The sequence below is a fragment of the Phalaenopsis equestris genome, unplaced genomic scaffold (genome assembly GCF_001263595.1).
Source record: "Phalaenopsis equestris unplaced genomic scaffold, ASM126359v1 Scaffold001314, whole genome shotgun sequence".
NCBI lineage: Eukaryota > Viridiplantae > Streptophyta > Magnoliopsida > Asparagales > Orchidaceae > Phalaenopsis > Phalaenopsis equestris.
In genome coordinates this window covers 550,375-564,300 of record NW_018165753.1, presented here as the reverse complement: position 1 = coordinate 564,300, position 13,926 = coordinate 550,375, and the positions used below count along the sequence as shown (strand labels likewise).

Genomic DNA, 13,926 nt, shown 5'->3' with positions numbered 1-13,926 from the left:
AAAACTATTTACATATCTAACACCAAAACTTTAATTTTTTCTAACACCAAAACTTTAATTTTTTTGCTTTCATATCCCCCTAAACTTTCATTCAAAATTTTCAGATTTGTATGCCAAAAATGTCTCTAAGAGGCCTGTGGATCCATGAGGAAATACTATGGGGAAGGCCGGCCCATTGTCAGAGAATGGGAGGCCCATTTGACCGACCTAACAAAGTTGCCCAAACCAAGCAAATCGATTGAACCATGAAACAGATGAAAACACGATCATATAATCTCTAGTAGGAACCACTCAGCGAGAATGGGAAAAAAAATGTATCTAAGTTAACCGCTACATAGGGCTGTCAAAACAACTCATTGTTCGGCTCGTTCGCTAAGTTAACGAGCCGACATGAACAACATATTTGTTCGTGTTCAACTCGTTTTTGCTCAAAATAATACTAATCAATTATATATATATATATATATACTACTCATCGATGAGTAGTATTTTTTAAAAATGTAATTGATTACAAGGCTACAAAGATTTATAATCAATTAAAAGTATTAATGAAGAAAATAGAATAAAATTATTAAATTAAATTCAAATGATGATTTAAATTTTGTTTTAATCCTTAACATTTTATGACTACATGATTAGGGTTGTCAAAACGGCTCTTTGTCCGTGAACGGCTCGTGTTAGCAAATGAGTAGAACAGGAACACCCTTTTTGAGCTCGAAATATAAATGAGACAAAGGATTGCTCGTGTTCAGCCCGTTTACACCCCTACCACTACATGAAATATGACCTGATGTGGTAGTCTACCTTCCAACAGGCTGACCTGAGAGAAAATCGAATTCCACAACACCTCAACCATCCAATGGATGCCCTAAGAGCTCCTCATCAAGGATCAAGGATCGAAAACCAAATTATACCCAGCCGCCCATACCAATTAAAGCCCAACCAACCGAGCTGATTCTCTCATTTTGAAGCCAAGTAAATTTTGATGTCTGAACTATGAAGTAACTGGAAGACAAGCTAATGCATGTAAAATATTAGAAATACTTAATACGTACCTCTTTTTAAAAAATAGGGGCAAAATATATCATATCATCATTATACCCCCTTTCTATAAATAGAAAAAATATTTATGAATAAGAGATGACTGATTAATACTCATTATCTCTCTTCATGTCTCTTTCTCGATCTATTCTTATTTACGCTCTATTCATTGGCTACGATTAACAAATAAATTAGGATTCAACATTTTAAAATATCCGGTGAGTGTGGATCATAGAACAAACTAGAGAAGTGTTCCGAGAAGAAGAAACTCATAATATAGACATTGAAAATAAGAACATGGAGTGCATCCGCGAATTCGTTGCCCAACAGATTCAAAAACTTAAGGGTTAGCTGCCACGAGTGAAGTGTTGGTGCTCGGTAGCAAAAGAGTCCCCCTAGGTTTGGAAAGAGAATGAGACTCCTAGTACTTCAATGGTGCTAAGTTGACATCAATTGACCTGAAACTCGCAGTCGCTCATGTCATCCTTGTTCAAGGGTTGAACGAGATTTGCATTGAACATGTAATGAATAAATATGCTGGTCGATTTGTTGAAATTGACCAATAACAACATATTGCTCCAGTAGTATAACTCCAACCCCATCTTCTCTGGAGTATAATTTCCACCCATTGCCCGCATAAAAGGGTTATCTAATGTGAAGGATGGAGACTGAGACGTTGATTTGCGACCTTTTGCTCGTCCTCTCCATGAATGTGCTTAATCACCCCAAGAGCATAGGATGACTGATAGAACATGTCACCTAGGGGGTCAAACCTGGTATTCTGATCAACACCCGACTCAATATGATAAGGGCCTACCATCAAACCATGAGTTCCCAAAATAACTTCGTTAAGAGTTTCAATGATCGAGACTGTGGAGACCAGAAAAAATGAAGGCTACTTTAAGAGATTGTCATCAATGAAGACCAAAGCTTACCTCTGAGATTCAAGAAAATATTGTGCCCACCATCAGGACTATGAGCAAAACATAGAGGAGAGCCTACACCTTTGAGGACTGATTAAATATCTAATTAAATCAAGTAAATTGAAGGAATTTTTGTCCCCATAAGCAATGAAATACCGACATGGAAGGTTCTGATGGTTGAAATATCAAATGAACTAGTTTAAGTTCAAAAAAAATCATATCTTTAGCATAGTTCCCACCATATTTGGAGAAGGTGTTAATTCATCCCATCGAAGTAGCCTGGAAATGCCTCAGTCGAAAGATCCATGTGCAACTGCCCCTATGGCTAAACAAAACTCACATCCTCCCACAACCTTCACCAGCAAAGACTTACCCCTAAGGGTAATCCTAGAACAACACTATTATTGTCATCATGCTGATCAGTAATCATCAAATTAGTAACACCATCACTGACACTACAACTCTGTGAATATCATGTTCAAGTAAGTGTTCAACAAAATAAGTCTCAAGAGCAAACAATTGACAATCATGGCTGACCCACTTTATGAATATTTTGGCAAAAAGAAAGAGGCACTGAGATCAAGCACTCTATTGGTTACATGGAGAGAAAAATACATACAACTCACTAAGAAGATAGACTTCATAGTTTTTGACTGACAGCCAACTTACAACGGTATATTCGGTCATTATCTACTCAATTCTTTCAAGGATGTCACTCATACCTAACAAGTAGTTGTGAGTTTCTCAAGCAACATGGAGGTGATCACTGCATGTAGTGATGAAGGGAAATCTCACACCAATAATCTCCAAGCTGTCAGAAGCATCAAATAAGAATCTCAAGAGCTCGACAACTCGAGAGAAGAGCGTAAAACCACCCTCCAGATTCCTAAAACTAAAAAAAGACATTAATAACCTTTTTATGTAAAGCTCTTGATGCAGGTCACAAAGATGTGCTGATCGAAACCCTCCAAAGCCACTGAGATGTCTTTGCCTAGTCTATCGCTGAGATGTCAGAGATATTGATCGACGTCACCTACCATCACCTGAACGCAAACCTAGTTGGCCGACTGATGAAACAGAAGATGAGGACCTCAACCTTCACCCTGGTCGAGCCAATTCAAGAGGAGATCCACAAACTATTGAAAGCTGGCTACGTTCAAGAGGTACAATACTTGATGTGGGTAAGTTTCATAGTGCAAAAATCAATTGATAAGTGGAGGATTTGTTGTGTGTTTCACCAATTTAAACATCACTTACCAAAAGAACAACTACCCGATGCCTTCAATCCACGCACTCGTGAACACCACGGTCTGTCGCTTCATAATGAGCTTTCTCGACGCCTTCTCTGGCTACCATCAGATCAAGAATAATTTAGTCATTGTTGAGAAGAGCATTCATCATAAACAATGGAATGCATTACAATATTGTAATTCCTTTTAGGCAAAAAAATGTTGGCGATACATATCGGTGCATGATGGATATATTTTTGCAAAACAAAAACAAAAAAAATATTGAATTGCATGTGAATGATATCTCAATGAAAAGTAAAACACTCGAATGACATATGAAAGACCAAAAAGATCCCTTCAAAACCTCATGAAAATTTAATATGAAATTTAATCCTCTCAAATGTATATTTCTAGTATCCACAACCAAATTCTTAGGCTATCTCATAAACATAGATGAAATAAAGGCTGAATCAGAAAAGGTTTGGGTGCTGATCAGCATACTGTCTCCATAGAACACCAACGTGGTCCAAAATTTGTTTGGTCAAATCGCAGGTCTAAGTCACTTCATCTCAAAATCAGACAATAAACACATTGTTTTCTTCAAAATGTTGAGGTAAGCGAAGAATTTCATATAATCAGGTGAATGTGAATAAGCATTTAAAAAACAAAAAATCTCTCTAGCATCAACACTACTCCTTTAAAGTTTAAAGCTGAGCGAATAATTCTCATTATTTTTGCATGCAGGCTTTGCTTGTACTTTCAAACGCATTGGGCTTGAATCATCATCAATCGTCTACTAAAATCAGTCCTCACCAAGCTAGAACACTCATTTTGATTTCTAAAATGGGTGATAAAACTCAGTGAATTTGATTTTTCTTGCGTTCTCTAAACTACCATCAAAGTTCATGTCGTAGTGTTTTTCTTGGTAAATTTTTTCAAGCGAAGCAAAATTGACGAAGAAACGACAATCGATAGCTCTACCCAAGTCCAGCATATCGTCGACGCAGCGTCTAGTCAAACCGGGGTGGGGCTCGTTCTCGCTCTAACAAATTTTATTGGAGCTTATATGTAGTAATTGATATAAGCGAGCTTTAAAGTTACCAACAATGAAGCCGAGTGTGAAGCTTTGATTGTCGGGTTACGGTTCACTTACAAGAAGGGCACACAACACATCCTAGTAAAATTTAACTCATACTTGGTAGTTAATCAGGTAAACATACGATTTAAAGTTGGGGATGAGATAATGACCAAAAGCCTCGACAAAGCTAAGTCGAAGATAAAGAAATCTGATGGCTTCAAGATTAAACACATTCCTGAACAGACAACCAGGTAGCAAAACTTCTATCCAAGTGCATCCTTTTGGGTGAGGGGAAACCCCGGAGGCCCGTACGACTGACCATGAAGGAAACTGTGGAGATGGAACTAAGAATCGAATGATCAACGAGTTGGGTGGATTCATACATCTTATTCCTTTATACTGTGAAAGTTTGGAAGAAGTAACCAACCTAAAGCACTTCAAGGTCAAAGTAACCAATATCTCATGATTGAGGGGAAACTTTTTCAAAGGTCGACCGCCACGTTGTACTTGATGTGCATAAAAAAAACAATACAGAAGACGCTTTTCATGAAGTATATTCAGAAGAATACGTAAGCCACTTCGGAAGAAAGAATTGACACACCACTATAACAACAAAGTATTTCTAGTTGGTATTGCAAAAAAAAGTTGAGGTATTCTCAAAGATGCGTGAACAATGTAAGAAGTTCACATCACCACAATATCAGTTGTTTCACAAATTATAGCACATTGTATGTTGACAATCGTTTGTCATTCGACGACTCGATATTCTCAGGTCCTTCACCTCATAATGGGGCCAGAGAAAGTTTATGCTCATTAGTGTAAATTACTTGTCTAAAGGGGTAGAGACTAAAACACTTGCTCGGATCAGTGTGGAAGCCCTTCAAAATTTCATCTAGACTAATATAATTTGTCAATATGTAGTATCATTCATTATTATGATAGACAACGGAACATAATTTATTTGTCATCCATATATCTAAAAATAATTCAACAATATGCATTTAAATTCCCCTATTCATTCGCAATAGCTTGTAATCATATGAACATATTGACGTTGACAGTGTCTTAATTCAATATTTAGTTTCTCATAGTCTAATAAGAGACATTATGAACCACAAGAACAAACATTTATTTTTTACTTAATAAATTTAATTTAAAAATTCAAGCATTTGTCTTGTATTCAAATGTCAACTAGATTTTCAACTCTTTAAAATGAAAGAAGCAGTATCATCGATATCTTATTTCATTTTTTTAATTTAAAATGACTATTTTTACACATCCTTTATATATTTTATGACGAATTTATTATAATAAAATTTTTGTAATATTTTTAGAGTTGGTGCCAGAAAAAAAAAAGAGGGCATTTACATACATACCACCCAATTCCTATATAACATTTATGCATCTACACCTAAACTTTATTTTTTACATATATACCACCGAAAGCATTCATATCAAATAAAAATATCATTATTTGAATATATAGATAATGAAACATATTTGTAAAACTTAAAATTTAGATTATAGATATGTAAATAAATAAAATTTAAGTGATATGTATGTAAACATATATATTAAAAAAATAAATATTTAAGAAAAAAAGGGTGTCAGCCCACCGGTGTACGACACGTGAACTTACCGGAGCTCGGCGACAGTTTCGCCTTCCTGACGATTTAACTTGAACCCCAAGTCATCATCACATCCTTTAATTACCGAAGAGCCATTAATGCTTTCCTTTCTTACTCCTCTATCATCCATATTTAAAATAACCTTTTATATAATCTTGTTTTATAAAATTAAATACATATTTAAATTAGCATATAATATCCGCATATAATATCCTTTTTAATTTTAAATAAACCCCTAAGTTTAAGAATATTTTTTCCAATTAACCAATTTGTTGCAAATATTCACAATATGTAAAATGATTTCTCTTTTTTTAAAAAAAAGTTAGTTCATCATGAAATTTCCTTATAATAAATTCATAATTATTTAAATTTGATCTATTTGGTCAATTAAATAAATATTGAAAATAGAAATCAGACGGCTATTGTCAGCCCAACGCCGCTCCTTACCTGCCCATCTCCCGGTCACGGATTTCTCACCACAAATTAAAAAAAAAAAAACTAATAATAATGATAAATTCAGTGATTGTAACGTGGCCTTCCTGTGTGTACAAGATGCGTTATGAACGGTCATGATCAGATAATTTCAAAAAAGTTTTATATCCTTTTCAAGCGTTAATGCAGGGACCAAGTGGACCCCACCAGAGAGAGAGAGATATCTAGACGGTCAGGGGTATTTACGTCATTTACGAAGTGGAATGGCGTCTATATATACTGCGACGGTTCCCAGTCTTCATCCTGTAGTACATTTTTGCAGCAGTTCGGTTCAGCCTGTATCCGATTTCGATTCCGGGCGTTCAACGAGGCGGGAACGTCTTGTTTATCGAAGCAGTGTAGGGTTTCGAAATCTTGAATTCATTTATTTAATTTTTTTGTTTCGATTTCTTTGATTTGAGTTCATTCTTTTTTTCTTGAATTTGATTCGTTTAGTTTGATGTATTGGGTTTTTGATGGAGAAGTCAGGTTGACCGGGAAATTAAGACTATCTAATGCTTTTAGGGGAGGAGCGTGACGCTCAGGCGAGAAACGCGCGGTCGTTGATATCTTTTTCCAGGAGCCGTCCCATAAAGCTTGGTTCATGGAGGCTGGATCGGAGGAGCATCGGCGAAGTTCGGAGTGGAGATGGGGATGGCGATTGCCGGGTCTGTGCGGCAGCAGGGGACTTTTTGGCGAGGTTCGTTGAGAGGGAGGGAGGCGAGTTCGTGGGACAGATTGGGGGTTTTAGCCACGAGAGTGAACACGACCTGGCGATGATGGTTAGCGATTTCTTAGAGGATTGGAGTGGTGGTGCGGAGTCGCGGTATAACAATGACAGTGACTCTGGGTTTCCAGATCCTAAACTTCTGGCGGAGAATGTTCGGGCGAGCTTTCATTCCGCAAATAGGATTTCCCTTTTGTTTATCTTCTGTATTTTGCTAGTCGCTATCTGAATTTTTGATTAATTTTAGTTTCAATTGCTTGCTTAATGTTAGTTATATTTAGAAGTTAAAAAATGAATATAAGCTCTATCAATTCCTTAAAAAAAAATAATGAACTATGTTCATAAAGAGTGGAAATGAAATATTTTTCTATCTACATGCAATCAATAATGCCCTGATAAAATTTATTCTCATTTGTCTATAAGCCCTGTTACTCCCTGCCCTCCTGCACCATTGATTTTAAGTTGTTTACTTGCAATTAGGCAATACCGGCAATACTGCAGAGGCGTTTTTATACTATTAGAATTTAACATCCTTGCTCAGAATTTATATTGATTGATAGTCTTGCAACATCTGGACAATTGTACGATCATTCATAAGGTTTAGAAAATGGTTGATCGGGTTAGTTTGATCGTAAGTTTGTTGAAATTTAAACTCTATATGACTTTTAGTCGAAGTTTAAATGTTTCTTGCATAAAAGAAATCACCCTGAGGTCTATATCATGTCTCTAGATTCATGTCGGGTGTTGGAAATTTGTTGACGGCATACTAACACTATACTCATTATATGTCAAAAAATAAGTTATTTGTGCAAAGAGCATAATCATCACTAATTTTTTATGGTTTGTCATAGTTATCATAATGATCTATTGGATTGATGCAACCTGCAGCTTGCAAGGTTTATTAATCTATTAGCTACTACCAATTTCTTTAGTCACTGTTTCTGAAAAAATTGCTTAATTAATATCTCACAAAATGCAAAAACTATAAAAATGTTTGTGCAGTACCTTATGATATAATCATTTTATTCTTCGGTCAATTTGTAGTAGTTATATGTTCAATTGTTTTCATTTATTCTTTTGATCTTTCGGTTTATGTATTCGAGATAATTTATTTTATAAAATGTCATTATATTTCTGTTTGGCAATAATTTTTTCTTGTTTTCTTAGTTTGCTTTTTTTTTTTTTTTTTTTTTTGGATGAGAAGAGTTTTCCACAGTTAGATTTGTTAGTGAAGCACAGCTGCATCGATGTCCTGTAATTACACATTCTTAAGGAGATTTAGTTATGTTTTGTCACATCCTTCCTATCCTTAGAAGTATTTTTGTGAAAGACGATGCAGAAAACAAAATCACACAGCAAACAAAACAATCAAATACGGTGTGATTTATATTCTGTCTACGTCCGTGGGAGGGGTTATTCGACTGTCAGCAGGTGGGCGAGAGGAAAAAAATGGCCGAAGTAGGGTTATAACAAAACAATAAAATACGGTGTGATTTATATTCTGTCTACGTCCATGGGAGGGGTTATTCAACTGTCAGCAAGTGGGGCGAGAGGAAAAAAATGGCCGAAGTAGGGTTATAACTCAAGCCTTAATCCTTTTTATAAGTAAGAGAGTGGATTGTGAAATACAAATTAGAAATATTTTTAATATAGAAAAGATTTTAAAATGAGATCTCTAATAGGTTACTTAATATCATGTTTTGTAATATAAAAAAGATCATGTAATTAAATATCCTCTAATTAAATTATTTCATATCAATTTTTCTAATATTAATATTTTCTTATATACAATCATTAAATTTAATAATTTCGTAACAAGGAGCAGACTAATGCTTAACAAAGAAGAATGAATCAAGCCTTTATCAGCTTTTCTGTTAGTCTAATCTAACCTACAGAACCTATAATATCCTTGTGTATTCATAGAACGGGATGGTACTTTTTTAGCTAATTAAATTTCTTCTTTTCTCAATTATTATCTTCTCAATGGATTTTATTTGTTACGCAGTTCCTTAAAAATTCTGTCGAACAGAATGTGACTGCACTGTCATCATCTGTGCAGTCTCGTTTGCTTTCAATAAATGATTCCGACTTGTTTTCCTGCACTGGTGGCCAATGCAATGGCGGCTGTATCAGGCATTCTCTTGTGAAGCTTCTCCGGCTTTCTGGGTTTGATGCTGCTGTTTGTCAATCCAAATGGCAACATTTTGGCAAAGTCCCAGGAGGTATTTTCTATACAGATATCAAACACAAAGCCTTTATTTACTTCTTCTCATTTTGCTTTTTAAATGCATTTTAGGTGATCACGAGTACATTGATGTATTTCTTAGTAGTAAATCTGGCATTTCGGATAGAGTTATCATAGATATTGATTTTCGAAGCCACTTTGAAATAGCCAGAGCAGTTAAATCTTATGATATAATCCTGAATTCCCTGCCCGTCATGTACGTTGGCTCCATGTCCAAGCTGAAGAAATTTCTTCAAATTATGGTCGACGCTGCAAAATTTTCTCTTAATCAGAACTCCATGCCGCTGCCTCCATGGAGGTCACTTCCATATTTGCAGGCGAAGTGGCAATCAGAATATGAAAGGAAATCTTTCTCAGATGGGCAGAGCAACACTCTATTTGATCCCTCTGATCATAAACAGTGCATTGGTCATCTGAGGAGGCTTAAATCATCCCTTCAGTCGGAGATCGCTGGAGAGAGGCTTCTGAAACCCATCACTAATGACAAGAAGAGGACGGAGAAGTTTGAGCGGCAACAATCTATTCTTAGTGGCTAATAATGAAGCAGTCTTGAGTTCAGTCAGCCATTTTCCAGCTCTTTCTGGAATAAATAATAAGGTAGAGGATCAATAAACTGCCAAATTTTTTTTCGCGGCAGCAGTGCGGTTCAAATCGGTTTGCATTTGCATTACTCGATTTTTGCTGATTTGCGTTGACAGAAAATTTATAGATTATATAGAGAATATAATATGTTTTCATTTTTTTTCTACTTTTTTGCTTGGCATGTATTACCCAAGGCAGTGGGAACTAAGAAGAGTTCCCCCGTGCAAAGCAGAGAAAATTTGATAATTTTTATGTTAATGAAGATTAAATTTGTGGATTCTATTTTTAACTAATCAGTCGTTATGAAAGTAATTATTTTAATGCTAATATTTCCTAGCCCTCGTCCTGGTGGGAACTCATGGGCTTGTCTCTGATATTATACTTTTATGCTGCTTCTACCGTTGGTTAATTTTGACAGGTCTTTTACAGCTTTATTGGGATTATTTTGAATTTTGAAGCTCTTTTACACTTTGATTGCAATGATTTTGGTCTGATATTTTGGTACTTTACAGCTTTGATACAACTATCAGAATAAGAGGAAATGGTCTGAGGTGTGCAGTTACTCAACTAATGAGCTAAATTTGTTAGTCTCAACCCACATTAGAAAATACGAATATAAATTACACTTTGAATTCAATAAAATTTAAGGTCTTGAATACACATTTATTTAATTATTTAAATAATATATTATTTCTGTTTAGACTAAATATATATTTTTTTAATTTTCTTATATATGTTGATTATAACTTGATTACTACAATCATTTGAATTATTACTATTATTAAATTTTTTTGGGTATGGTGATCTCTTGAATCGGGATATTGGGATTCTTCCCTTTATTTTCAACCGGTTAGAGCACATGATTTTAATCAAATTCATCTTCTTTTCTTTTTGAATAATTAATAAGCTCTCTTGAGCTTTTTTGACTTGGTAGAATTTTGAGTTGTGCTCCATTTGGAAGTTGAATTTAATTAATTATTCAAGGTCAAATTGGGCTGGCTGCAGATTTATGCCCCTTTTTTCCAACAGATTTTGACTTATGTTTCTGCGTTAAATTTTGATTGTAATACTTTTTCAATAATAATAAAAAAATGAATTAAAGATGAAACCCGAGGAATGAGTATGGATGCTACCAATATGAAGGCTTTTAGGTATATGGGATTCATTAAGATTTACATTTTTGTTGTTCCCATCAGTCAGGCCTCGGTGGACTCTCGTGGTGGCTCGAGTTCCAAAAGTACAATCTCCACCATTCTTGAAGCAATAGAAAATTTCTCTTCCAAGAGTAATCAAAATAATAAAAACAATAAATTCGTAATTGATCTAAATTCTTCTCCGATTGAACCAAAATTATCATCAGCTACGTATACCCTCCACGAAAAATTTTCTCAATTGATAAATGATTATCCCTCTCTTTTTGTTGTAACTCTGTTTGTATCCACATTCAATCCGTATAAAAACAACCCTCTCTTTTTGTTGTAACATTGTTTGTATCCACATTCAATCCGTATAAAAACAACCTCGTTATAGCTAGCATATATAATATACGGCCGCTCTCTCTCTCTCTTATGCTTTATCCAAATTAAATTTTCATTCAATTGTCAATTGAAACTATATGTTGGAATGAAATTCACATAACATAACTCCGAAAAAAAATTAGAAAACCCGTCAAAATGAAACTACTCGTCAACAATCTTCCAAATCAAATTCTAACTGAAGAAACTGAAAAACATGATGTTGAGAAATTAGGGCGAAAAAAAAAAAGGAATCGACACAAAACCAGAAAAACACCCAGAGATTTACGAGGTTCGACAAAGATGCTTACGTCTTCGGGAGCAGATCGGCGACTTTCTTTTTAATATTCAGAAAATATTACATAATATAAGATTCAAAATCTCAGAGTCTTGGAAACTCACTTAGGGTTACAAACATGACATATATATAACTCTATAGTACAATATGTAATCACTTAAATTACCCCTGTACCAAATGGCGGGGTGTTGCCCCCGCACCCCAACCCACATAATGAAACTCCTCCGATTGGACAAATCATTCTGATCCACTCCGCTCGTGGGCTCTGCTACGCTCCAGCATCTGTCCCATTTATGTTATATGAGTCATACATAACAATTCTCCACATTGGCGAATATCCAGCCCCTTTGGAGAAATACATCATGGAGTTTCTTACATACCAGATGTGGGTTGGGCCATCATGCTTCTCTAGCAACTGCAATCATTTAACAAGTCCAAGCAATGCAAGAACTTGTTGATAGTAACTGGCTTGGTCAACATATCAACTACAATTTCATCAGTATGAACATTCTGCAACAGTATCTCACCAGAAGCAATCAATTCTCTGATCTTGTGATACCTGAAATCAATATGCTTGGTTCTCGCATGGTAGACCTAGTTCTTAGGCAGATAAATATATTATGACTGTCACAATGCAACTGAACTCTACCTTGCTCAATGTCTAGTTCCTCTACTAGCCCAGTAAGCCATAAGACTTCTTTTGTAGCTTTAGCTACTGCAATGTACTCAGCTTCAGTTGTAGATAATGTCGCAATAGACTGAATTGTTGATTTCCAACATATAGGCCCTCCATCAAGAGTAAACACATACCCAATTGTAGACCTTCTACCATCCAAACCATCAGCATAGTCAGAATCAACGTACCCTACACCTGAAGGATCTTCCTGCGGACTGCCAAAAATAATTCTATGTCCTATAGTACCCTTCAGATACCTGAAAATCCATTTGACTGTTTCCCAATGTCGTCTTCTTGGTTTAGACATGTATTTGCAGACTTGACTAACAACATGAGTCAAATCAGGACGAGTACATATCATTGTATACATCAAGCAGCCAACTGCACCGGCATATGGAACCTTTGCCATGTCTTCGATTTTTGTATCTGTCTTAGGACACTGTTCTGAATAAAGCTTAAAATGATTTGCTAATTGAGTGCTCACAGGCTTTGCTTTGCTCCCCTTAAACATTTCCAGCACTTTCTCAACATAGCCTCGTTAAGATAAATATAATCGTCTTAAGCCTCTATCTTGATGAATCTCCATTCCAAGAATCTTCTTCGTAGGACTCAAGTCTTTCATGTCAAATTCCTGGCTCAATAAAGCTTTCAAACCACAGACATCATTCATATTCTTTGCAACAATCAATATATCATCAATATACAATAACAAAAAAATAATAGAACGATCATCAAGGCTCTTCACATAAACACAACAATCATACTCACATCTCTTATAGTCAAACTGCTTGTACCATTGTCTTGGAGCTGTTTCAACCCATACAACGATTTCTTTAATCTGCAAACCAGATACTCCTGTCCAAGTTGAGTGAACCCTTCTGGTTGTTCCATGTAAATCTATTCCTCCAAATCACCATGCAAGAAAATAGTTTTAACATCCATATGCTCTAAATGCAAATCTCAAATAACTACCAATGCAAGCACTACTCTGATTGAAGTATGTTTGAGTACAGGAGAAAAGATTTCATCATAATCTATCCTTTTCTGCTGTGAAAATTCTTTGCTACCAATCGAGCCTTGAACTTTTCCCCTTCTTTTTTTGATACTGCTGGTTTCCTTTTATACACCCACTTGCACCCAATAGCCTTCTTTCCCTCATGAAGCTGAACTAGCTTCCATGTATAATTTTTCTGCAGAGACTCCATCAATTTCTCTTTCTCCTGGCTAGTGATAGCTCCTTGAAAAGTGACTGGATCATCGCTGTTGATGAGAAGTACACAAGAGACCAATTCTTCATTTCTTCATAAGATGAGAAGTACACAAGAGACCAATTCTTCATAACCCAATCTACTAGGAGACTTTATATTGGTGCGTCTCTGTCTGTCTCTGACTTGATTATAATTTTGCAAATCATCTGGAATGAAATCACCATATGTTTGATTTGAACCTTCAACTCTATTAGTTGTTTCCGGATGTTGTTCTAAATCCATCTGCACTGCATGTGAACTGGAACT

At 35.6% G+C, this 13,926-nt stretch overlaps 1 protein-coding gene across 2 annotated transcripts; it reads left to right on the top strand.

Annotated features, from left to right (window-relative positions):
- The first annotated feature begins 6,649 nt into the window (after positions 1-6,649).
- Positions 6,650-10,203, top strand: LOC110033970. Of its 2 annotated transcripts, none has more exons than XM_020738164.1 (4): positions 6,650-6,729; positions 6,860-7,257; positions 9,103-9,319; positions 9,394-10,203. In XM_020738164.1, exons 2-4 carry the CDS (start codon positions 6,886-6,888, stop codon positions 9,876-9,878), a joined length of 1,074 nt encoding a protein of 357 aa, XP_020593823.1. In that variant the 5' UTR covers positions 6,650-6,729; positions 6,860-6,885; the 3' UTR covers positions 9,879-10,203. The 2 variants fall into 2 exon arrangements, with proteins under 2 accessions (XP_020593823.1, XP_020593822.1); XM_020738163.1 differs by having other exon boundaries at positions 6,651-6,729; positions 6,856-7,257.
- Positions 10,204-13,926: the final 3,723 nt, after the last annotated feature.